This window comes from Loxodonta africana, chromosome 24 (genome assembly GCF_030014295.1).
Source record: "Loxodonta africana isolate mLoxAfr1 chromosome 24, mLoxAfr1.hap2, whole genome shotgun sequence".
NCBI lineage: Eukaryota > Metazoa > Chordata > Mammalia > Proboscidea > Elephantidae > Loxodonta > Loxodonta africana.
The window spans coordinates 30,901,553-30,926,069 of record NC_087365.1 but is presented as its reverse complement, the minus strand read 5'-3'; the positions used below and the strand labels follow the sequence as shown (position 1 = coordinate 30,926,069).

At 49.0% G+C, this 24,517-nt stretch overlaps 1 protein-coding gene and 1 non-coding gene across 7 annotated transcripts in view; both read right to left on the bottom strand.

Moving 5' to 3' along the window:
* HM13 (histocompatibility minor 13) overlaps positions 1-23,130 on the bottom strand; it is a 42,680-nt gene extending 19,550 nt beyond the window's left edge. For 4 of the 6 annotated variants that reach the window (XR_010319240.1, XM_064275926.1, XM_064275924.1 and 1 more), the window contains exons 1-4: positions 22,842-23,130; positions 11,584-11,682; positions 6,169-6,251; positions 299-387 (exon numbers count right to left, since the gene is read on the bottom strand). Coding sequence is in view for 5 of the 6 variants with exons in the window: in XM_064275926.1 (XP_064131996.1) it covers positions 299-387; positions 6,169-6,251; positions 11,584-11,682; positions 22,842-23,024 (454 nt within the window). In the remaining variant the exon portion in view is untranslated. Of the gene's footprint in view, positions 1-298; positions 388-6,168; positions 6,252-11,583; positions 11,683-12,735; positions 12,908-22,841 lie in introns of those variants that run through there. The other 2 variants (XM_064275925.1, XM_064275928.1) reach the window with 2 other exon arrangements.
* Positions 3,900-4,038, bottom strand: LOC111751155 (small Cajal body-specific RNA 11). The gene has a single exon (XR_002786242.1). It is a non-coding gene; the product is annotated as a small Cajal body-specific RNA 11 (non-coding RNA).
* Positions 23,131-24,517: the final 1,387 nt, after the last annotated feature.

Sequence of the window (24,517 nt, the reverse complement as noted above, 5' to 3'; positions counted from 1 at the left end):
TGTGCTGCATGCTTTCCACACATCCCTTACTCACCAGTCTAGCGGCAGCCCAATCACGGAGGTACTAGACTATCAATTCTATTTTACAGATAAAACAACAATAACAACAAAAGCCCTGGAGGCTCAGACAGAGCTCAAGTTTCTCGGCAGTGACAGAGCTGGGACAAGGCCCCAGGCATGAGATTCCGGAGCCTACCTTTCCCGTCACCTGCTCTACTGGAGAGTCCCAATGCAGGAGGCCAGGGAGCAGAGGGGAAGACACCCAAGGCCCAGCCCAGGGGCAGCAGGTAGTACTAACCTTCTTTGTTCTCCCCAGAGCCCTGCGTGAAGAGCAACTGGTACTGTCGATTTGGGAAGTTGGCTGGAAAAAACTTATTCATGAAGGGGCTGTAAGGAAAGAAAGACAAAGCAGGTCGGCAAACAGAGCCCCCACGGGCCATTGCACACCCAACACCCCACCCAGGCCCCTGTTTACAGCGGTTCTCTCCTGGCACCCTAGCAGCTGCCCCAGTAGGTAGGCATTACTGTTCCCATTTACAGGTGTGGAAATGAAGGCCCTCAGAGGGTAAGTGACTTGCCCAGGATCACACTGGGAGCCAGTATCTGAGCTGAAACTTGAACCTTGGTCTCTGGACCCCTAGTAAAGCACCCTCTGTCCTGTCTCTTGATTGTTACCAGAGAAATACAAAGCAGAAGCAGACTGACTTTCATGTACAATGCAGTTTTTAGGAGAGCGATGGATTCCAAAACCTGGCCCATTATTCTCTGGTCACCACAGGTCCATGTGGGAGAGGGTGGCCGGCCCACCTTGCTTAAGCTCTCCCATCCCCCTCACTTTTGCCAAGCCTGGACAGAACACTGGCCTTGGTGTTAGACAGACAGGCTCGACACCGCACTCTGCCCTTACCAGCTATGAATCTGGTAGTAACAGGGCCCTCTGAGCAAGCCATGATGTCCCTGTTGCGAACACTGGACCTTGGATTCCCTCATGCTGTCTGTCAAGAATGCATATCCCTGGATACCCTTTTTGACTGACCAAGTCAGGGGGCCTGACGGTCACTCTCCACACCATGACCTACTGCACACTCAAATTTGAGAAGCGCTGCTCTCCCGCAACAGGTTAGGCTTAGCTGGGCTCGCCCACCAGACGATGACACCTTCATGTTCGCTCAGGACCAGCCTAGTCTCAGCTTTGGAAATGTTCTCTCTGATTACCTAGCATGCCCCTCTCCCTGGTCACACAGGGAAGACAGGCTTTCTTTTCTGGGCCCTTCTTCAGATCAAGATGAGCAATAGAGCCTCTTGGAGTGCTCTGTGAACTTGGGCGGCCCAGCCCTGAACTCTGCTCTGCCATGTACCAGCTGTGTGGCCCTGGGTAAACCACTTCCCCTCCCTGGGCCTCAGTTTTCTCACCCGTATGTGGGGATAAAAAATACCATCTGCCTCAAAGGCTTGCTGTGAAGATGTAAGAAGGCAGGTGAGATGCCTGGCCCAGCACTGGGCCCACAGCAAGTACATAGCAACTGTGGACTTCTGTCACCAAGACACTCTCATCCACAGCCTGAGCTTCAAAGTCTTATTATACCAGGTCATATTAATAATGACTAACAAGGCAACGGAGCCTTAGTGGTGCTGTGGTTAAGACCTACGGCTGCAAGCCAAAAGGTCGGCAGCTCAAATCCACCAGCTGCTCCTTAGAAACCCTATGGGGCAGTTCTACTCTGTCCTGTAGGGTCGCCATGAGTCAGAACTGACTCAGTGGCAATAGATTTGATTTTTTGTTAATGAGGCAGGCAAATCCAGGAATGGATCCTCCCAACTGGGACAGGTAAACTGAGGCAAGCCAGGTCATAGCAGTAACAGTGGAGAAAAAGCAGCTCTCTTTCTAAGAATGCAGGGCTTGGAGAAAAAAGATGTGAATACAAGAAGCATTTCCGGGTCTCCATTTCCCCAAGTGTCAGTGAGCCAACTCCTCTGCCTCGCAGGGCTGGCGTGTGAATAGACAGTAGGCTTTCTAAATACTCATGTAGGAGGCACACGGAGAGAACTGAGAGCAGGCTTCTGGAGCAGGGTTCTGGGCAGGCAGGAGGCAGCAGATAGGATGGATGAGGCTGGACGCTACTTTCAGCTCAAGCCAAGCCACGTCGGGGTGTCTGAAGCCAGGGAGTATGTGCAGATATGGGTGCAGGCACAGAAGAGGCCTGAGAAGCTTGCCACTTCACCTCAGCGTGGCCTCTTCCTTAGGAGCCTGGTGCTTAGCTTCCTTGCCAGCAGAGTGCAGTGGTTAAGAGCATGGACCCTGGAATCAGACTTCCTGAGTTCAAATCCCAGCTCTGCCACTTACTGGCTGTGTGACCCTGGGAAAGCTGTCTAACTTACCTGTGCAACTGTTCCCTCACCTGGAAAACTACAGGACCTTTCTCACAGTGTTATTAAGAGGATCAAATAAGTGCCTGCACCCTGTAAGCTAAATGAGGTTTCTTTTAACTATAGCTTCAACTTCAAGTAGGAAGTTCTAGACTGATGTCTTTGTTATTCTGAGAGAAGAAGGGCTGCTGGGTAACACGGGGAAAGGGTCAAGCAATCTGGCTGGTGTGCCTCTGAGCTTGAGGGCACAGCTGTGCATTACCTCCACAGCCCCTGTGCCAGGCTTGGTGCCTGGGGGCTTCGGGTAAACGCCTGCTGAACGGCTGCAGAGTTCTGCAGCAGGAAGAATCTTTGGCCCTTGAGGGCTCATATGGTGCCCTTCTCCCCTGGGGGTGGAGGAGGAGGTCAGTGGCCTCCTCCTCCCGGGTGGCAGATTTTGGCATTCTGGCCCTTTTTCCCCTCTGAAGGTCAGCTGGGTGGGGCATGAGCTCAGAGGTTGGCATAAGCCAAGGTTTCCTTGGCAGGGGGAAATCAGGGTGGTGGCTTGGGCTCAAATGAGCCTTGGTGAATGAACAAGGTGAAAGCAGGATGCAGCCTGCAGCCTGCCGTCCCCTAATTGCCCCTACTGTGATGCTTTCCCAGAGAGGCTGGAGGTGGGCTGGGGCACAGTGGTGGGGGTAGAAGGGATCCTGAGAGGGCCTCAGCCCTGGGCTGATATGGCTTGGTGCTCAGATCTTTTCAGGGTTCAGCAGGCCTCTGCTCTGTGGATCCTCAGGGGACCACAGGTCTGCTGGGGAGAGGGTGGCTGGCTCGCCCTCCTTCAGCTCTCTCGTCCACCTCACTTTTGCCAAACTGGGACAAAACACTGGAGTCAGACAGACAAGCTCAGAACCTCGGTCTACCTTTTAAAAAAAAAAAAGATCCAAACTCTTTGCCATCAAATCGATTCTGACTTATGATGGCCCTACTGAAGAGAGTACAACTGCCCCATAGGGTTTCTCAAGCTGTAATCTTTACGGGAGCAGGCTGCCACATCTTTCTCCCACAGAGCAGCTAGTGGGTTTGAACTGCCAACCTTTCAGTTCACAGCCAAGTACTTAACCACTGCGCCGCCAGTGCTCCTTGCACTCTACCCTTACCTGCTGTGAATCCTGGTGGGAACAGAGCCCTGTGAGCTGCAAGGTGCCTGTTTTGAACCTGAGGAAGGTCGGCCTCTCAGTTTGTGGATACAAACAGCTAGTCTAAATTCTAAAACTGTGGAATTTCCACTGAGAAAGTATTTAAGACAACTCAATTTAATTCTTGGATTGACTTTCTAAACAGCATGGTTCAATTATGCCCTTCTCTCCCCTTTTTAACTAAAATTATTGTCATAGGAGTCAGCTCTTTTCCATGTAAATTTTACCATAAAGATTTCATTCATCCAACAGTTTTGGGTCTATATTTGATTTTTTTCAGAGGACAGCTTTGAGCACAGGGAGTAGCCCTCCGCCATCCAGTGGTTTTACAAGGTCCAATTTCTGTTTTTTTAAATTGTCCTTTTGTGCCTTTAAGAGCCAGCTCTATACTTAGGATGGCCTCCTAAACTGAGAGGGAGACTGCTGTGTGTCCTGCCACACATGCCCTGTTAGGGCTGAGCACAGGGTGCAGGGAAAGCAGGGGCCAGGACAATATCAGGACCAGTTTTCCCAATTTTCTGCCCTAAATTTTACCAGGAAATAATAAATTTTAAAACCACGTGCAGTTTTAGCTGCTGTCAGTTTTATTTTCTGTTGATAATTTCTATTAGTAAAAATTATGCATTGGTTAAAAGATATACAACAGTTTCTTGGCTAATCCATGAGAAATTTGGGATGAAGTCCCTTGGCTATTCTAAAAGGAAAAAAGTCTGGTGTTACCCTGACAGGTTCAAAATGCTCTGCTTGGGACTGGACAGAGAGCAGCCCTCCCCTGTAGGGCTTCTGGGGAGATAAGAGATAAAAAAAAAAAAAAATTTCCAGCGAGGTAATTCCCCACGCACTGCCTGCCTGTGGCTTTCAAAATACTCTGGGTTCTCTCACTCTGAGGTGGTGGTCGGGCTGTGGGGACAACTGAAGGGTCTCTGACTCCTCACAGACCCTGGGGTGGGACGGGTTGGAGTTGGGAGGACCCTGATCAGCATGGAGAAAGGACGGAGCCCAGTGCCTGGAAGTGACTGCCCTTCCCCTCCCCCCATGACAGGAGAGGGCTATCCGGCAAGGAAGGCGCTTGGGTCCACTGTGATCTGGCCGGCTGCAAGTCACTGAGGTTCTCTAGGCCTTCTAGCTCACTTGATCCTTACCACCCTCTATGAGGAAGGACTCCTAGCACCTCCGTTTTACAGGTGAGGAAAGTGATGGTCGGAGAGCTTGCATAACTCACACAATTACAGCGCTAGCAGTGCCAGGTCTTCAGCCCAGGGCATCATCCTGCCAGCAGGTCTACTGGAAGGAGGCTGAACCTACCCTGGCTTTCAACAACTCTCCTAAGTAGATCCTTCTCTTCACCGGCTCTGGGAAGATCCTGACTGTGCCTTCAATGTGCACAGCCCTTCCAGCACATGGCCTGGCTTCTCCCTCCTCCGTGCCTCTTCCAGGTTTCCTACCCTTCAATGCTGAGTTCAAGTAGTGTTCTCTCCTCCTGGCCTTCCCTGTTCTGCTGGCTTTCTCATGGTCTGTGAGTGGTCTCAGCCCGAGATGTACCACCTCCAGGGGTCAGATGGAAACATTTTGGGACCGTTTTGTAGTCATAAGCTGGGAGTAGGCAGTGGGGGCCCAACTGCCATCTAGTGAGTAGGGCTAGGGATGCCAAACGTCTTGCATGGGACAATCCTGCACAATGGAGAACTGACCTGTCCAAAATGCCAGCAGCGGGCCTCCTGAGGAACGCTAGTCTAGATAGCCTCCCACTGAGCCAAACAGGTTTCCTCATGAGTGTGTGGCAGTGGGAAGGGCATGGGCTTTGGAGCCTTGCAGTCCTGAGTTCGAATTCTGGCTCTCCTGCTTACTGGCTGTATGATCCTAGCAAACTTCTCAACCTCTCTGAGCTTCAGTTCCCCCAACTATACCACAAGATTAAAAGCAAAAACTGACCTTATGGGGATATGTGGCATGCTAACACAGACAATAATATTGATGATAGTAACAATGATAGCTAACCTACCAAACACATCTTGAATGCCAGGTACGGTGCAATGAGCTTTCCACATGACCCTGCGAGGAACATACTATTATTTTCCTCCACGTTTGGCTGAGGAAATTGAGGCCAGAGAGATTAAGTAACTTGCCCATGGTTATAGGGCTATTAAGTGGCAGGGTCTGGCCGCAGAGTCAGGTAGTCAAATTCCAGAGCCCATGTTTTTAACTTCTCAGCATTCACGTCTCTCTCGTTCTTCAGGGAGACCATGTATAAAGAGCCCAGCTAGGGCTTGGCGCCCAGCAGGCAACGGTAACTGGTAGGTGGCACTGGTGTTGCTCACCTCAGTGCTGTAACAGCTAACAGTGGCCTTTCTGTTTACAAATGGCTTCCCCAGCAACTACGGTGGTAGGAAACACCCGCCACATTCTCTCATCATTCCCTGTCAGGAAACTGTGGCCCAGAGAGGTTACAGTTCTTGTCCTAGGTCACGCACAGTGTGACACAGGGGAAAAGATTCCCTTGGGTTTTACAGGCAGGATTCAAACCTGGCTCTGTATGACACCAAAGGTCACGTTCTTATCCAAGACCCTGTACTGGCTCCTGAGAAAGATGCTTCGAAAATGTTGCAGAGAGGTGCCTTCTGACCTGATGGTGTGGGACAGGGCCAGGATCCCCAGCACGAAGAAATACATGGACAGCAAGAGGTTGATGTACTCCTGGGAGAATATCTGAGACAGAAATACAAAGAGAAACAGGAAGTCAGGGTTGATGGTGGCTATGAAGAAACTAGAGTCCCATTTCTCTTCTGGAGGTGGTCACAACCCTCTGGAGTTGGGGGACGGTATCACAAAGAATCTCAGACAGTACTGGGGGCCTTCCTAGTTTCTGTGGCTGTGGGAAAAAAGGTGGAAGTCTCAAGCCCCCAGATGCACCTCTCAAAGTTGTCTGTAGGGTTACATTTGGTGGCTCCATATGTGGAGATAGGCAACTATATGCCTGGGCATGTAAGGGGACCACTAGGGTGTGGGGCAGGACTGACGTACGCCATACCAAGAGAATCGTCTGAGCCTCAGAAAACTCAGTCTTCCAAGTTTCCTTCCCTTTGCTCAAAAAATCCAGCGAGCACCCCTCCAGAGTGGCCACCAAGGCCCTGAGCATGCTAGTTATGAGTAACCTATGTGCCCTGCTCCATACTCACATCATGCTCTTCTAGGCAACCGCCCCCACAGTGAGGGTGGACACCAGGACAGCAGGCCCTGACAGCTGCTTCTTGGTCCTCAGTTACCATTAGGTGAAGCTGAGAAATGTTCTTTCACAATGCTCCAAGTGAACCGTCGTGCGTAATTCTGGACCCAGGGGTGGGGGGCACAGGCCACATTAGTCTACAGTTGCTGCGTCGCCTCCTGAATTTGTGACTGTGACGCTCTCTGACTGAGAGGGAATAACATGCTGCTGTGCAGGGTGTAGGGGATACCAGGCACCCTGAATTGGGCTGTTACAGCACCTGCTGGAGACCTGTCTGATCACGTCGCTCCGCTGCTCAAAGCCTCTCAACAGCTTCCTTCTGCTCTCCTGAGCAGAGGGCCCATGTCCTTGCCTCGGCCTCTCAGGTCCTCGCGTTGGCCTGTCGCCCTTCTCAGCCTTTGCTCACACCATGCTTGCTCTTGTGCTCCAGAACGCAGCCACATGGGCTTTCTTGCAGGGCTTTGTTTGTGCCACATTCCCTCCTGCGGGAGTCTTGGGCACATACTCTTCCATTGCCTGTCACGTTCTTCTCTCTTCACCTGGGTCACCTGCTCATCCTCCAGCTCTAAGCTCAGAGAAACGGCCCTTGACACGACCGTCCCTCATTAATTCAGCACATACTCACTGACTGCCGGCTAGGTGCCAGGCACTGTGCTTAACACCAGGGGTAGAGCAGGGAATAAGGCAGACAAGGGTCTACCCTCACGGGGCTCATGTGTCATTAGGGGCCAGACTCTGAGAAGAAACAAACATACACTGTCCTGTCAGGTGGTAATGGGTGCAAAGGAGAAAAGCAAAGCAGGGCAAGGGGCAGTGTGACAAGTTTAGATAGGTGGTCAGGGGAAGCCTCCCGATGAGAGGACACTGGAGCAGAACACTAAGTGAAGTAAGGGAGTGCGCCATGTGTGGGTACCTGTGGGAAAACCATTTGAGGCACAAGGAAGACCAAGTGTAAAGGTCCTGAGGTGGGTGAGGTTCTATGTTCAGGGAACAGTGACAGCCTGTGGGCCTAGAGCTGAGGGAGTGAGGGGAGAGTGCCAGGAGATGAGGCTGGGGAGGTAAGAGGGAGCCAGGCCCTGCAGGGCCTATTTTCACCTGGGTGAAAGGACTTAGGGCAGGACTGTGAGGGATCTGATGGCCTGAGAAGATCCCTCTGCTGCTGTGTAGACTCTAGCAGAGCAGAGTGGAAGCAGAGAGCCTGGTGAAGAGGGCATAGCAGAGGGAGGAAGTGCCTTGGACCGGAAGGAGGTAGGGGAAGTGACAAGCAGCAGTCAGACAGATTCCAGATCTCTGTTCTGGACTTGGAGTTGCAGGATGGACTGAGGGCCTGGATATGAGGGCTGAGAGAAACAGCAGAGAGAAGGATGACTCAGGGGTTTCTGGTTGAGCAGCCAGGTAGATGGAGTGCTGTTGTCTGAGATGGGTAACTGGAGTAGGAATAGGATTCACCCTTGGGTGGTTCTTCTGTTGAGTTTTCCTGGAGCTTCAGACCTTGTATTCACAGTACTTCTCAGAGCTGTAACTTTCCATTTATCTATGTGATTACTTGGTTTCCGTCTCCACCATTCAAAAAGACGTTCCAAGAGGGCAGGATGAGCCATCTACTTTTCTCACTCAAGTGTCCCCAGGGCCTGGCATGTGGCAGACACTCACCAAATAAATACTTACAGAATGACTGAAGACCACATCAGCAGCCTATACTGTGAATACTACAAGAACAGACCCAGGAATATATTTCAGAGGCATATGGATTGTTCTGTGGTGTACCCCTCTCACATGTTCTCTCCATTTGGGCCCTTGGGACAAATTTCCCTCTGGTTTTGACTGTGTGGACTACGAGAACTGTGCTCCAGGACTCACTTTCCTTTCTGCTTTGGCTGCTGGAAAGTCAGAGCCATGCCTATGGCCACCACTGGCAAGAGTACAAGTTTTCAGAGCATGGAGTCTGGGTGCTGTCCTCACCCAAAGCTTCATTTTTTAATCCTATTTTATTTTTTTTCTTCACCCCAATTTCTTCTTTTATTTGTCTGTCTTATGCTGTTGGATTTAATTTTTACAAGCTGCCTCGAAGTGAGCAGATTTAAACGAGGTGGGGCAAAGCAAATGTTACGATTTGAGGCACATGATGAATTCCAGTGTCCCAACTAGGAGGAGGGGAGGAAAGGCGCTGGGTGTGAGCCACTGTGTGAGCCCTTCTTCTATTAAACCAACCAACCAGCTGTCAGTCTGGGGTTCCAGGGGAGCCTGGTGGCTGCGTCGTCCAAGCAGCTGTCTTTCAGAAATCTCGACGTGGATGCTCTTGAGGTACCGGGAGGAGGCAGGCCCTGACCTTCTGCCACAAGGTATGCCAGGGCCTGGGACTTCTTTGCTCAAAAGAGCTGGGGCTTAGCTGCCCAAGAGGAGGAGAGGTTGGGCAACAGGCATCTATCTAGTGCCTTAAATAAAAGCAATCATACCCTCTATCTCAGAAATTCTTTTTTGGGGACTCTAGCCTAAGGAAAGGATCCTGAACACATTTTTATGGTAGAAAAGCTTGGGTCAAGGGACTGGGTGTGTATTCCTGGCACTTAGCACAGTAGAGGCTTGAGAAATAGGTGCCAAAAGCCAAGTCAGGGGCAATGGACTAGCTATACACAGAGCAACTGAGATGTTTCAAAAGTCCCTGGGAGGGGAAGGAAATAAGGAAATGCACAACACAGTTCTATTTATAAAAACCATACTCTCCCTCATACACACGAATGCACTAACACCATACACTGTACAAGGAGACATACATATCCAAGAACATAAATCAAACACATACAGCAGGTGCCTCTGGCAGAGAGGGAAATGGAAGTGGGGATTCGGGGTGCAGGGGAAGAAAGAACCAAGGAGGCGGGCCTGGCATGGACTGATGGTGGTATGCTATGAACAAAGGCATGTGATAAATTCAATTCTGCACTCGAGGTCCAGGAAAACTAAAGAAAAAAAATTTGCTTAAAAAAAAAAAATCAGTGAATGCTCAAGGTTTTTCGATGCACTCTTATTTATAAGAGTAAAAATCAGAACAACACTTTAAGATGTGTGACACTGTAGGCAAAGCTGTCTGTTCTCTGCTTGTTAATTCTGAAGCCATTAAAAAGAGTATTTCTGATCTAACAATGCAGGAGTGATAGAACAGGAAGTAGGCATTAAAAATTATGTTTTGATTCACTTGCATATTGGTAAAGACTAAAAATTATGATGCTATCCGATGTAGGTGAGACTACGGGGAAGCCAGCATACTCCTGTTAGTGGGAGTGTAAACTGGTACAATCTTTCTGGAGGGCCATCTGGCATTACCTATCCCAATTACAGGGAGTCTCTCGGTGGTGTAAACGGTTAACATGCTTGGCTGCTAACCGCAAGGCTGGAAGTTCAAGTCCACCCAGAGGTGCCTCTGAAGGAAGGTCCAGTGATCTGCTCCTGAACGATCGGCGGTTTAAAACCCTAAGGAGCACAGTTCTACTCTGACCTAGGTGGGATTGCCATGAGTTGGAGCTGACTCGACGGCAACCGTTTTACTGCAAATCACAAATTGCAAATGGAGACGCTGTTTGACCTGGTAATTCCATGGATCAGACACCTGAAAATATGCTAAGACATGTGTATGATGTGCTTGGCAGCATCCACTGTGCTACCCAACACTGGACACCTAAATACCCCTCAGTGGCACATCTGTAAACCAGAGCCATGAGCAGCTGTTAAAAAAAATGACGTAGATCTGACCAGGCTGATATATAGAAATGTCTCTGTGGTAAGAATCACGTCTGATACACATATTTGTGCATATAAATGGGGTGTATGCATGATAGAATGATTCACGAGAAACTGTGTTGGGGAGAGGATTAAGGCTCATTTGTACTTTTCTTTAAGGTTACAAAAAAAAAAAAAATTTTTTTTTTTTTAAAAACCATGTATTTTTGAAATCTACACTAAAAAGTTGTCCTTGAAGAATTTTCAATGACCAGGAAAAAGGTGCTTGTGACATACTATTGGAAAAAAAAAAAAGATGCAACATTACAGCTATACTGTAACTGTTAAAAATATGTTCATTAAAAGCCTGATAGGAGCTATCCCCAAATATCAATAGTCTCTGTGTTATTTATTTTTCCTCTTTTGGCATGCTTTTCTTGGCGTTTTCTGCATAGATTACTCTTACAATCAGTACAAGTTATATTTAAAAGAAAATGTCTGAGGAGAGTTTGCAGAAACATGAGGAAACACTTATGATGTTGTTAATGTCGAGGGACGAAAGCAGCTATGAGACCAAATACACCACATGGTCACAGCGGCGGAGAAACCATGCAGGGGAAGATGAGTGGAAGACACACCTCCAGAGGGAGACTGTGACTGTCTCTGGTAGAGGGGTTTGGGATGACTGCTGTTTTTCCCTTTTTACTTTTCTGTGTTTTCCAGGTTTTCAACACTGAGCCTGTGTAACTTTTATTGGGAAAATAAACCTCGATAAATTAAAAACAAAACAAAAAAAGCCATTAGTATGGTAGAGACGTGTCTGAGATACAAGCTATACCCCATCCCAACATAAATAGTACAGTGAAACCCAAACAGAAATCACAAAAACGGAACAAAAAACTACACGGAAGAAAAAAATAAAGACCGGTGGGAAAGCATCCCAAACACGAACAGTGGTTGTCTCTGATGGTGGGTCAATGATTAGCTTTTCCCCTGCTCTTTAGTTTCTAGAGAGGAACATGCATGACTCCTGCGATGGGAAAAACAAAACAAAATAAACTTATTTAAACCAAATGACACAACAGGTGGCAAAGGACTTACTTTGAAAAAGAGGTAGAGCCCCAAGAGCGTGCAGCTGGCGATGATGGGGAAGCGCGCGGCGTCCCGGCTGGTGATCGTCTCGGGCATGTCTGAGGGGTTCTAGGGAGAGAAGAGAGAAGGGCATTCTAGAGAACGGTGCTGACCGAGCAGGGGCAACAGTTCCGGCTCCCACGGGCTGGATACTGGTTGGCATTTGGCGCTCTGACAGCTCATTCATCTAAACGGGGAGGGGGGCTCGGCTAGGCGTTTCAGGGAGTCCCGTAGTTTCCCGTCTCAGCGGCTTTTGCTGTTCCCTCTGCCAGAGGGACAAGCTGCTCTGTGCCTGCCTGCCAATCTGTCACTGAGGCGCTCTGGACCTCACAAGGCCAGCCCAGGGAAGCCCCAGAGCCCGTGTGATCCAGCTGGGGAGAAGAGCCATCACAGGGAGCTGGAGCATGCAACGATGGAAGGAAAAACTGGAAACTGGTGACAACGCGGCAACGCCAGGCCTCGTGAGAACTATTTCCATTTTCTTATGGATTAATTAGTAAGACAAACTTTTTATTCAGTAGGTAAAGAATGTTATGAACAGAAAGAAACCAACATAAACCTGACAATCCTCAAACTGCACATGGGAAGAGAACCAACTGACAGGAGAAACAAATCTTGACAAATCTTAAATAGAAGAAATTTGACTGGGAAAACTGCACATGGTAAAAAGAAAAGCCACGCTTAAATTTACAACGGCAGGTGCTACAGTTGCCAAGAATACAAGGTGGGCAAAGAGCTGATGGAGGATAAATATTTACATGAAAAACAACTGAATGCAATCAAAATAATTCCAGTATTATAAAAATGGAAAAAACTGAAAATGGAGTAACAGTCCACCATAGGAATTAAATCTGCTCATGCTGATTTAACTCATCAGTAGCAGTCTGTTTCTGGTTAAAATCTGTACTCAGAAACACTGTGTCAAAAGTTTTCAGGACCACAACGTTCTGCCCGCGCCCTCACTGCTGGACAAAATCCTCAGGGGCCCAGCCCTAAGGTCACTGCCGTGAAGCCCTTCCAGGTTTCCCCATGGGACAAGCCTACTCCCCAAATACACTCCCCACTGCCTTCTATAGATTGAATTCTATTTTAAATCGTAGCTAATAAAAGTCCTTGCAATACCAGATTAGACTTCTGCTCCTGCCGATGAGAAGTTCTCTCCACAATGGCACAGGCTCATCCCAGGCCTGCGATGCTGCCACTGTCGTGCCCTTGGATCAGTTAAGGCACCAGCATCCCCGGGAGACGGCATCATTCATCTGTGGAGTCTCACTAATATTTTCGCTCACAGCTGGCTCTTATCCAACAGGAAAAAACCTGCAAGGGGGAAGCTGTCTCGTGAGGGCAGGTGTGGGCCAGTTAGCGGTGGACGGGCCGACGGCGGGAAGGGCGAAGACCGAGGAAGGCACGTGCACAGCCAAGAAGGGCCCATGCGTGGCCAAGAGAAGCGCCTGAGAGCTGTCCTGGTTGGATGCTGTCCTGACTGATGAAGTTGATCCTCAATTCACTTATAAACCACAAAACTGTGAATATGGTCTATGAGTTCTGTGTGGCCAATGCAATGAATTACTGAACCCAGCAGAGAAGCAGACAGTGTTGTGGGGGGGACGGCTGATGTCAGAAATGGTGAAGAAGTTGGAGAGTGGAAGTGCGTCTGGCCTCCACCTCACAGGAACCAGCTTTGTGCTGATCCTGATTCTTACCCCTTAGGAATTTAGGTGAGTTCAGATACTAGATTACAGCGCCCCAGGGTGGAAGGTTGCAAAAGAGGACTGAGATGGGAGCCTAGGGCAGCAAGGCCATGAAATCACCAGTAAGAGGAGGTGTGGGGAACTGGGATGCTCACCCACCCTGGGCTTGAGTACAAACTGGTTGTGAGGTATGGAACCCCTTTTGCAGTGAACAATTTGGCTTTCTGGGCTTGCGAAGAACCACACCTGAGGCCAATGGGTGGGGCTCACCGAACTAAGAGGGATCACCTGGGGCCCAATGCTGACTAAGCCTCAATGGCCTGTGGCGAGGCCTGAGAAGACAAGGCTCACTGGAGCTTCCTGGGCTGAAGAGTGCAGGCACTCTGCTCTTGGAGAACGGCTGTGGATACGGAAGCTCTGTGCTGAAGAACACTGCTCCCCCAACCCGCAAAATCCTTGTTCCAGCCAAGAGGAGCCACGGAGAGAGAGGGAAAGGAGGGGAAGGGAAGCTGGCAACGTAAGAGCGAACATGGATTTCTCACCACGTGTCATGGATTGAATTGTATCCCTCCAAAAATACAGGCATGAATTTGGCTAGGCCATGATTCCCAGTATTGTGTGATTGTCTGCCATTTTGTCATCTGATGTGATTTTCCTATGTGTTGTAAATCCTGCCTCTACGATGCTGATGAGGTGAGATTAGCGGCAGTTATACTAATGCAGCAGGACTCAATCTACAAGATTGGAGTGTGTCTTGAGCCCATCTCCTTTGAGATATAAAAGAGAGAAGGGAGCAGAGAGACAGGGAGACCTCAAACCACCAAGAAAGCAGTGCCGGGAGCAGAGCACATCCTTTGGACCCAGGGTCCCTGTGCTGAGAAGTTCCTTAATCAGGGGAAGATTGATGAGAAGGACCTTCCTCCAGAGCTGACACAGAGAGGAAGCTGGAGCTGATGCCCTGAATTTGGACTTCTAGCCTACTAGACTGTGAGAGAATAAACACCTGTTTGTTGAAACCATCCACTTGTGGTATTTCTGTTAGAGTAGCACTAGATAACCAAGATACCATGATACTGTTATTTAAATATGAACACTGATTTCTATGTAGTTTGTTATTTACTGTTCGCTCCATCATGAAAGTGCTATTTACCGTTTGTTATTTACTTTAACAATTAAAATGGCTTTCAGTACTGCCACAGTGCTTCGACTGGATGGCATGAGACAGATTCAGCATCTGTGGACGGAGTACTGCTACTAGGTGGGGTCCTGTGCGTGTGTGGCAGCTCACGGACCCAGCCTTTCGGGAAGTGCAAGCTGGCAGGATGCATCAAACCATAAGGAGTCCCTGAGTGGTGCAAACGGTTAACGCACTTGAACCCTAACCAAAAGGTTGACGGTTCAAGTCCACCAGAGGCGCCTCAGAAGAAAGGCCTGGCGATCTATTTAAAAAAATCAGTCATTGAAAACCCTATGGAGCACAGTTCTACTAACACATATGGGGTCGCCATGAGTTGGAGTTGACTCCCCAGCAACTGATTTTTTTTTTTTTTTCAATTTCCAAATGGTTATTCTATCAGATTGTTCAAACATTAAATTTATCTTTGTTTCCAATCCAAAATAGTTACCTGACGTTTACTGTTTTGTGTTTATATGCATGTGTTTACTTTTACCGTATATCTGTTTCCTAAGCTCTTTGGGACGATTTTCTGGGGGCACGCAGACTACCACCATACAAGTCAGGACAGAGCTTGTCTTTCGTGCTGCCAAGGCTGCGCATTTATAACCTTTGGCTTGTTTGGGTCATGGCTTTTTTTGTTTTTGAAGTCTGTAGTCTTTACTTGTAACAACTATGCTTTTATTTTTTCTATATCCTCTAACTCCAGAGTTTTTTCTCTCCCCTTCTGCCACCTCTACGTTCACAGCTGAACCATATCATTAGGAAAGGCGCCTGGATGAAAAAGTATCAGGATGGGAGCTCTGACCATTCATTGCAGCTTTTTTTTTTTTTTTTTTTTAAATCCCTAACTGGAATTTGCACACGCCCAAGGATACAAACAGAAGATTCACAGAACAGGAACTACAAACAGCTCTTAATCATAGGGAAAATGTTGAAACTCACTCTTAAGAGACACTCATAGTATGCTGAGATTCCATTTCTCATCTACCAGAATGGCAAAACCTCACATACTTGATAACACACTAGGTCGGTGCCGCTGCGGGGAGAGGTCGTCTCCCACACTGCCGACAGGACAGCAGATTGGTCTTTCCGTGGAAAGCAACGTCAAAACCGCAAACTCACACGGTCTGGCCAAGCAGTTTCATCTCTGGGAGTTTTTCTACCGATTCATTCATAAAAACCCAGCACCGCTGAGTCGATTCCGACTCATAGCGACATTTGTACGTGTGCCAAATGATTAATGCGAAGTATATTCGAGGGTAAGGAGGGCTGGGTGGCACCGTGGTTAAACACCTGGCTGCTACCTGCAAGGCTGGTTGTTAGAACCCAACCAGCAGCTCTGGAGGAGAAAGACCTGGAGATCTATTCCCTAAAAATTAGTCTAGGAAACCCTATGGGGCAATTCCACTCTGTCGCATGGGGCTAGTATGAGTCGGAATTGACTCGACGGCACGTAACAATAGTATATTCAAGGTTATTCGTTGCTCTGTTGACGGCTTGCAGGGTGACTGGGTAAGATATTTGCTTTGAACTTCAGTTTACTCATCTGCCAACCAGGACGACACTCTCTAGCCTTGAAAAAAAACAAAAACAAAAAAACCAAGTGCCGTCGAGTTAATTCTGACTCAGCGACCCCATAGCCTTACTCACCTCTAAAAGATCCAATGGGCTCAAACCAAAAGAGATACAGGATGTGCAGAAGCCTGGCAAACTGTAAAGTGCTGTTAACTTCAAGGGACTGTGATTGTCAGGCAGAGGCCCTGAACCAAACCCCAATCCATACGGCTGAGGTGGCCCCAGTCCAGGCCTGGAAGGCGGCTCCCCCTCCCCGGCCCCAGTTGGCAACTCTGTGTGAGTCACTCTCCAGCAGCTCTGTGAAGACATAGGGGTGGGTGGGTGAGCATACTGAGAGCCGGGTATTCTTCCTTCCCTCTTCTCTCCTAGGTCTTGGTTTCTGCTTTTGGCAGCAATGTGCTGTAGGACTCAGGCAAGCTCCTCATCCCCTCTGATCACATCCAAAAATTCAAAACGCTTCCTGTGTAGCAGTACTGAGAACAAAAGTGAGTTAGCTCACAGGCAGCTAGGCAAGGACCTTTATGTGTAAACAACCTATTACAATACAGTGACACGTGACAAACAGACATGCATACTGATGTGATACACAGTATGAGCCCCGAATGGCAGCTGCTGCCCCTGGACTGGTGTGCCCATTTAGCCTTGTTTGGTTTTATGGGCCTATCTAATCTTTGGCTGAAGGGTGAGCCTCAGGAGTGACTTCATTACTGAGTTAGAAGGGTGTCCTGGGGCCACGCTCTTTGGGTCTCTCCAGTCTCTCTCAGACCAGTAAGTCTGGTCTTTTCCGTGAGTTAGAATTTCGTTCCACATTTTTCTCCAGCTCTGTCTGGGATCCTCTATTGTGATCCCTGTCAGAGCAGCTGGGTGCAGTTCTCATCATTATTGCCTTTTATTATCAGTATCTTTATAAATCAAGACATTGAACATCTGTGAGTGAATATCTGAGCATGACATCAGCAAATTACATGCTGCAACATTGTATGCAGTACATATTACTAATGGTAAAATGCACAATAAACAAACGAAACAAAACACAGATGGTCATAACTGTGGTTCACTGTACTCGAATACGTTGTAAGTCAGGACTACCTGCACTTTTGCAGGGAAGTGAGGGAATGTCAGTGGCACTAAAGCACATGCCACCTAAGCAAGGCCCTGAAGGTCAAGCACGGGGCCTGAAGTGGGAGAGAGTAACACCCAGACAAGCGCGTACTGAGTTGAGGATGAGGATCTGCTGTGTACCAGGAAGGGAGATGCACACCAGGCAGGGGAGCCGCACATGCAGAGGCGCCAGGGCGTTAATGCACGCACGACATGAGCGGTTTCCTGACAAACCAGTGTTAGGGCTCATTTCCACATACTCCTTTCAGTCCAGCCTAGTGCCCTGGGCAGGAGGAGAACTTGTTCTTAGATGCCAATCTAAGGTTGGACAGATGTCCCACCAGAGGACTCTGGTCTCCTCTGTGGGTGACTATTATAAATATCCAGCGCTGCAATGTTGAGTCAGAACAGGAGACTTTTGAAATCTGACTGACAATAAATAATAATGAAAACATTTAGTGAGAGTTTTCTATGGGCCAGGCACCATTCTAGGTGCTTTACATGATTCTACCCTCATAAAAACCCCATGAAGTAGGTACTTGTAATAGTTCCATTTTACAGATGAAGAGAGGTGAAATAGCTTGCCTGAGGTCACACAGTTGGTACGTGGCAGAACCAGGGTTCAAGCTGAGGTAGTCTAATTCCAGAGCCCAGACTCTTGGCTACTATTCTCTAACCTACACCTTACCCATCTGGAAACTTCTACTGAAGGCACAAATTGAGTTAGGATTCTCTACCAATTCAATTTGGATTTTTTAACCAGACGCCCTAATACAACTCCAAAAAAACAAAAAACAAACATGTTGCCGTCGAGCTGATTCTGACTCACAGCGACCCTACAGGACAGAGGAGAACTGCCTTAAATGCAATAGCTCCTGAAACACAAAACATAATTGGGGGAGGGGGAGGAGGGCTGACACAAACAGAAAAAATAAATTTAGCTTCCAAAGACTTTCTGGATATTCAGTTATCAGGGTGGAAGCAAAAGCAGTCAGGGAAGACAGATGCCTAGCTTCAAGCCACTGGCTCAGCTTAAGCTCTGGGAGTCCTGCTTCCAGGCCATGCCCTAGAAATGATGTGCAATTTACAAATCCTCCTGTGAACTCTGTCGCCCCAGCTGGAGACCCCAGGGTCTCCTCCCCTCATCACCATATTCACTCACTCAACTCTCCATGATTCTGCTTCATAAACCGCTTGAGCCTCTTCTCCCTGGGTCCTTTGCCCCGTACCCCCCCGCCCGCCACGTCTGCACCAGCCTCCCTGCTGTTCTCCTACGGGCCTATCACCTACCCTTCAGGGAGCCCTTCTAAAGCCTATACCTGATGGCATCTCACGCCTGCTTAAATACGTCTGGAGAATGGACTACTACGTGGCTGGTAAACAGGAACCGAGGTCTTTGCTGGTGAGAGTGTAAATGCATACAACCTCTATGGTGGGGAGTTTGGTAAAATTTATCTAAATCCAAAATGCACATAGCCTTTGACCCAGCCAATCTAGTTCACGGAATTTACCCTACAAATACAGACAAGTGTGAAATAACAAGCGTGTAAGGACATTCGTTTCAGCATAGTCTGTGGCAGCAAAAACCTGAAACAGCCTCAGTGACCGGTGGAGGACTCCAAAGCAGCGATTCCTCAACCCGAGCACACGCCTCGGGGGCTGGTTAAAACGCACATTGCTGGGCCCACCCCCAGAGTTTCGGATTCAGAGTTCGCGTTTCTAACAAGCTCCCCGGTGACATTGCCGCGGCTGCTGCCCAGGGACACACTTTGAGAACCACCGCTGGAAACAAAGAAGGGGGTGGGGGATAGCATAGAGCTGTTGCAAAGGACACGGAAACTCGGCACGTACTAATGGGACCCGCTCTCCAACACTTAAGTGAAAAGGCAAGGTGCAAAAAAGGATGGATATATAACAAAACAAAGAGTTCTGTAACAAGAAAGCGGGAAAGCACACGCTTAATTATTTCGGTGGTGCAAACAGTTAACGCACTTGGCTGCTAAGTGAAAGGATGGAAGTTTGAGTCCACCCAGAGGCGCCTTGGAAAAGGCCTAGTGATCTGCTTTAGAAAAATCCAGCCAGTGAGAACCCTGTGGAGCACAGTTCTACTTTGACACACACGGGGTCGCCACGAGTCACTGCTGACTTGACGCCAACTGGGATTTATTTGTATAACAGGCACTGAATCTCTCTAGATGCAGATCTGAAAAAGAGGGAACAGGGGCTGCCTCTGGGGACGGCAAGTGGGCAGCTGGGGCGGGTGGGAGGCTATCACTGCGCACCTTTGTGCCTTCTGAATTCTGCACCGTGGGCATGTGTTGCCTACCCTCCCTGCCACCGAAGAATGAGGGAGATCTATAGGTACCAACACAGAAAAATGACCAAGATTTATTGTTAAAGGGGGAAAAATCACACTGCAGAGCCATGTATGTACTATATAAGCCCACGTGCATAGATATATATGCTCTTACAACAGTAGAAAGTGCACGCGTATATAAACTTTTACAAAAATAGAAGTACGTACGTATACGTACACAGGCAGATATGTAGTTTGTATATAGAAACAAACTGCGGAAGGTTACACAACAAACACAAATTGGGTTACTTCTAATGAGTAGTCCTGAAGCTTTTCCTTTACATGTCTGCATTATTCAATTTTTTACAAGGGTATCTTTGTAATTACAAAGGTTAACTGTGGCCTTGCTGTCAGGATTCTGCTCCTTAGAAAGGCCCTAGGCTCCTGAGCATCTCCTTGTCTCTGACATCCAAGCCCCTGTACTGGGCTCATGTCACACTACTCCTTGACACCCCTTGGGGTCCCATGCCTCCCTCTCTTCCTGTTCTGCTTGCTGAGGTCTCACCCATCCCTGCAGAGACAATTGCTGCCTCCTCCAGGAGTGTATCAGTATTCAGCCTAGTTGGCTGGTCACTTGTCTGTTTCTCCTTGGTGACTGTGAGCTCTGGGAGGGCAGGACTCGGCCTTTTTTGTCCCTGCACCGCTGGTACCCAGCCCGGAGCTGGCACAGAGCAGGCATCCAGTCCTGTTGGCTGAGTGGTTCCTTTGAGTTACAGGCCAAGGGACTCTATACCAACTTGACGGGTAGCTATGGCTCGGGCAGGGATTCAGTGAACAAGACAGTTTCCTCTACTCTCCCCGAGATACTGAGAGATGTAGGTCTCTGGCAGGAAAGGCACTGCTCTAAGGCTGCTTCTCCCAAGGCTATTTCTTCCCAAGGTACTTCTGGATGTTCCACCTTCTCCTCCTCATGATTTCACCCCTTCCCCCCACAAGCGGCCTGTTAGGGATGTGTGGCTTCTTGGTCCCAGGAAGAATTCTGCCCCCACATGCTCCTTCTCAGTTTGTGGTCTAATAATATTGGGAAATCTCCAGAACCCCACATTAACTTTTCCCTTTCCTTGCCAAATGACCAAGGAAATTTGAGAGCAGAAAGAGTCATTTGGCCTGTCCTTTCCCTAGGCCAAAATGCCACTGTGTGGGTCTTTAGAGGTACCTGGTATCAAGGACAGAGCCCTGGACTAGGCACACTTGGTTCTGCTCCTACCTGGCAGTGTGATCTCAGAAGTTATTTGACTCAGTTTCTTCTGCTATATAATGGGGACAACAGAACTGGCTCTGCCTACCACACTCAGTGGTACAAGCATCAAAAAGGATGATAAAGTGCTTTGTTAAGTTTAAAGTCAGCATCATGGTTACTGGTGGGGGAGGCTACTGAGAGTACATAACATCGTGCGCAGCCTTCCAACCCTGCCAGGAAACATGTGGGGAATTATTTGGGCCTACAGTGGATCTAAAGCTCTCGTCTATCATACCCTCTGTTCCAGCGACACCAGGCCTTCCACTAGCTCCTGATCTGCCTTGCATCTTCTTGCCTCCGCAACTCTGCTTACTGGTTTCCTCTACTTCAAGGTCAAGCTTACCTCCAACACAAAGCCTCCTGCTTTGCCCAGATGTGCAATCCTGCTCCCTCAACTCCAAGCACGACTTGTACTACTTATATTATCACAGATCTAGTTATTCCTCCCTCATCCAGACCCCTGAATTCCTAGGTGACAGGGCTCTGGTACATTTGTCTTCACAGAAACATTCCCCCAGCAAAGACAATAGTAGGTGTTTAGGGGATTCTGCTGTCTGGAAGGTGTTTTCTGAAGAGATTCCTAACGCATGTGCAGAAGGTGCCAAAGAGAGTTAGTTCTGACAGCCACTCTGATCAAGCTACCCTTGCCTTATGCCATGCTGCCCATCACCTCTTCTGTGCTGGTCTATTTCAGAACTTCTCCCTGCTGGAAGTGTCTGCCCTACAGGCATGGTAGGGAGGCTTAAGGTCACTTGAACCCTACTTAGAAGGGGCAGAATAGAAAGGAGAACAGGGTCACCTCTGACCCTAAGCCCCGCCTAACTACTCTTCTTTGCTTCTGACCATCGAGCAAGCCAGCAGCAAGTCCTCTGCTCTTGGGGAAGGATGGAGGCAGGCCTTGGTCATTGCTCAAACTAAGTACTGTTTTGAGAACCCGGGCTTGAAGAGTTTTAAAAGTGGCAGCTGTTTTGTGGGCCTGTCCTCTTTGCGTGAGACAGCTTCCGCTTGGGTCTGCAGGTCTGGGTGGGGGAGGAGCAGTGGGGAAGAGAAGATGCCAGGAAGTGGGAAGCCACTGGTGCAATGGGTACAGAGACCTTCATATAGGGCAGAAGCAGAGGAGGCAAAGGGTGGAGGTGCTGAAGTCTTCTTAGGTGTGCAATGGGACAGACGACGAGGAAGGCCAGAGATGGGGTCTGGCCCAGTCTCACAGGAGAGGTCAACAGCAGCTAGGCCTAATTTAGCAAAGGGATTTTCTTAGATGGGATGGGGAGAAGAATCACTCGGAGGCAAAGTCAGGGGCTTGGGTAGTAACAGCGTTTGGGCTCAGGCTGGGACAAGATGCAGGTCCAAGATTGGGTAGTAACTGGAGAGAGAAACCAGCAGAAAAAGGGGTTTATGCCTGGTTAAAAAGAGGCACAAAGGTGTCAGGTTCTGAGGGGCTGGCTGACTGGAACTGGTTCCAGAAGGTGTTGTGAAAACCTGGGAGACAGCTGCAGCTATATCCCTGGGTTAATTTAATTTTATTTTTTTGAGGCAAAGATAAGTGCCTGATGTGAGGGCTCTGGGACAGCACACACCAGGTCAGCTACACAGAAGTCACAGTTTCAGCTGGGTCTGGATGTCAGAGCTGGCCCTGCGGTGGAGCGAGGCAGCGTTCCTAACTGAGGGATGACAAGGGATTGTACCATTCAGGAGCTCAATGGGGCCAGTGCCTCATCAGTTACAGATCCGGGACCCAGAGTCCGGGATGGGGCAGGTCTGGCTGGGTCCAGGAAGTTTAGAATCCCGAATCCCAGTGTGAGGGTCAGCTGACAGTGATGCCAGCCACGGGCATGGAGCACGGAGAAAGAGGTGGATTTGGGTCCGGGCGGGGAAGATGTCAGTTCGGGGGTTGGTGCCCAGATGCTAGGGATCAAAATTCAGCCCGGGATGCGGACCCGGGAGGGTGAGCCGATGATGATCAATGCCGGGAACAGCCAGTGTTCGGGGAGGAGAGGTGCCTGTCCTGTCTACGGTGGGCAGGGGGAGGGTCCATGTCAGCCCCGGGATGATGGGTGGGAAGCCGCCCAGTTTTGCCGCTGACCCTACCTTGCCGTGTGCGCAGCGCACTGAGCGCAGGGCGCCGAAGAAGATGGGCAGCAGCGCCATGAGCAGGAGGCTGCCATAGGCCAGCGCGATGCCCTCAGGCGTGGACGGCGGCCTCGTCGTGCCGTTGGTCGGGCTGCCTGCCTCGGCGCTGCCGTTATGCGGGTCGGGGAGGGCTGAGTCCATGGCGAGGGTTTGCTCAGGGTACGACTCCAGCTACGGGACCTGGAACACAGACGCAAAGCAGGAAACAGGCGCTGCAGGGAAAGCCACGTTCCCCTAAAGAAACAGGAAGTGACGTAAACATCGCCGGCCCGTGCTGCGCAGGCGTCCACGCACTCACACGCGCGCGCGCACGCCTACGTTACCCCGCCCACTCGCCCCCTAGTGGCGGCGGAGGGGTGGGGCGCGGCTGGCTGCTAAGCAACCAGCTAAAACCAAAACCAAAACCAAAACCAAAGCTGTTGTGGTGGAATGCTTTTGACTGATGGCCACTCCAGGTGTTGCAGAGTGGAACTGCCGCTATAAGGTTTTCAAGGCTGTGACCTTTTGGAAGCAGGTCTCCAGGCTTTCTTCCGAGGTACTTCTGGGTGGGCTCAAGCTGCCAACCTTTTGGTTTGTAGTTAGCAATTAACTATTTGCCCCCCCGGGGACTCCTAAACAACCTGCTAGTGGTAGAGAAAGGAACAGTGGAACACTGCCGCGGGTATCTGCCTGGAGGGAGACCTGAGGGCCCAATCCCCAAGACCCCGTCAGCATCCTTCATCCCAGGCTGCCTTCCTTGCTTCTAAGGAGCATTCTGGCTTTATTTCTTCCAAGACAGATTCGTTCGTTCTGTTGGCAGTCCATGGCATATTCAATATTCTTCGCCAACACCGTAATTCAAAGGCATCAATTCTTCCCTGGTCTTCCTTATTCATTGTCCAGCTTTCCATGCATGTTTGAAAATATCATGGCTTCGGTCAGGCACACCTTAGTCCTCAAAGTGACATCTTTGCTTTTGAACACTTAAAGACGTCTTTTGCAGCAGATTTGCCCAATGCAATGTGTCTTTTGATTTCTTGACTGCTGCTTCCATGGGTGTTGATTGTGGATCCAAGTAAAATGAAATCCTTCACAACTTCAATCTTTTCTCGGTTCATTGTGATGTTGCTTATTGGTACAGTTGTGAGGATTTTTGTTTTATGTTGATGTGTAATCCATACTGAAGGCTGTAGTTTTTGATCTTCATGTAAATGCTTCAAGTCCTCTTCACTTTCAGCAAGCAAGGCTGTGTCATCTGCATATTGCAGATTGTTAATGAGTCTTTCTGCAATCCTGATGCCGTGTTTTTCTTCATATAGTCCAGCTTCTCTGTTTATTTGCTCAGCGTACAGATTGAATAGGCATGGTGAGAAGATACAACCCTGATGCACACCTTTCCTGACTTTAAACCATGCAGTATCCACTTGGTCTGTTCGAACAACTGCCTTTTGATCTATGTACAGGTTCCTCATGAGCACAATTGAGTGTTCTGGAATTTCCATTCTTCCCAATGTTATCCATAATTTGTTATGATTCACACAGTTGAATGCCTTTACATAGTCAATAAAACACAGGTAAACATCTTTGTGGTATTCTTTGCTCTCAGCCAAGATCCATCTGACATCAGCTATGATATTCCTTGATCCACATCCTCT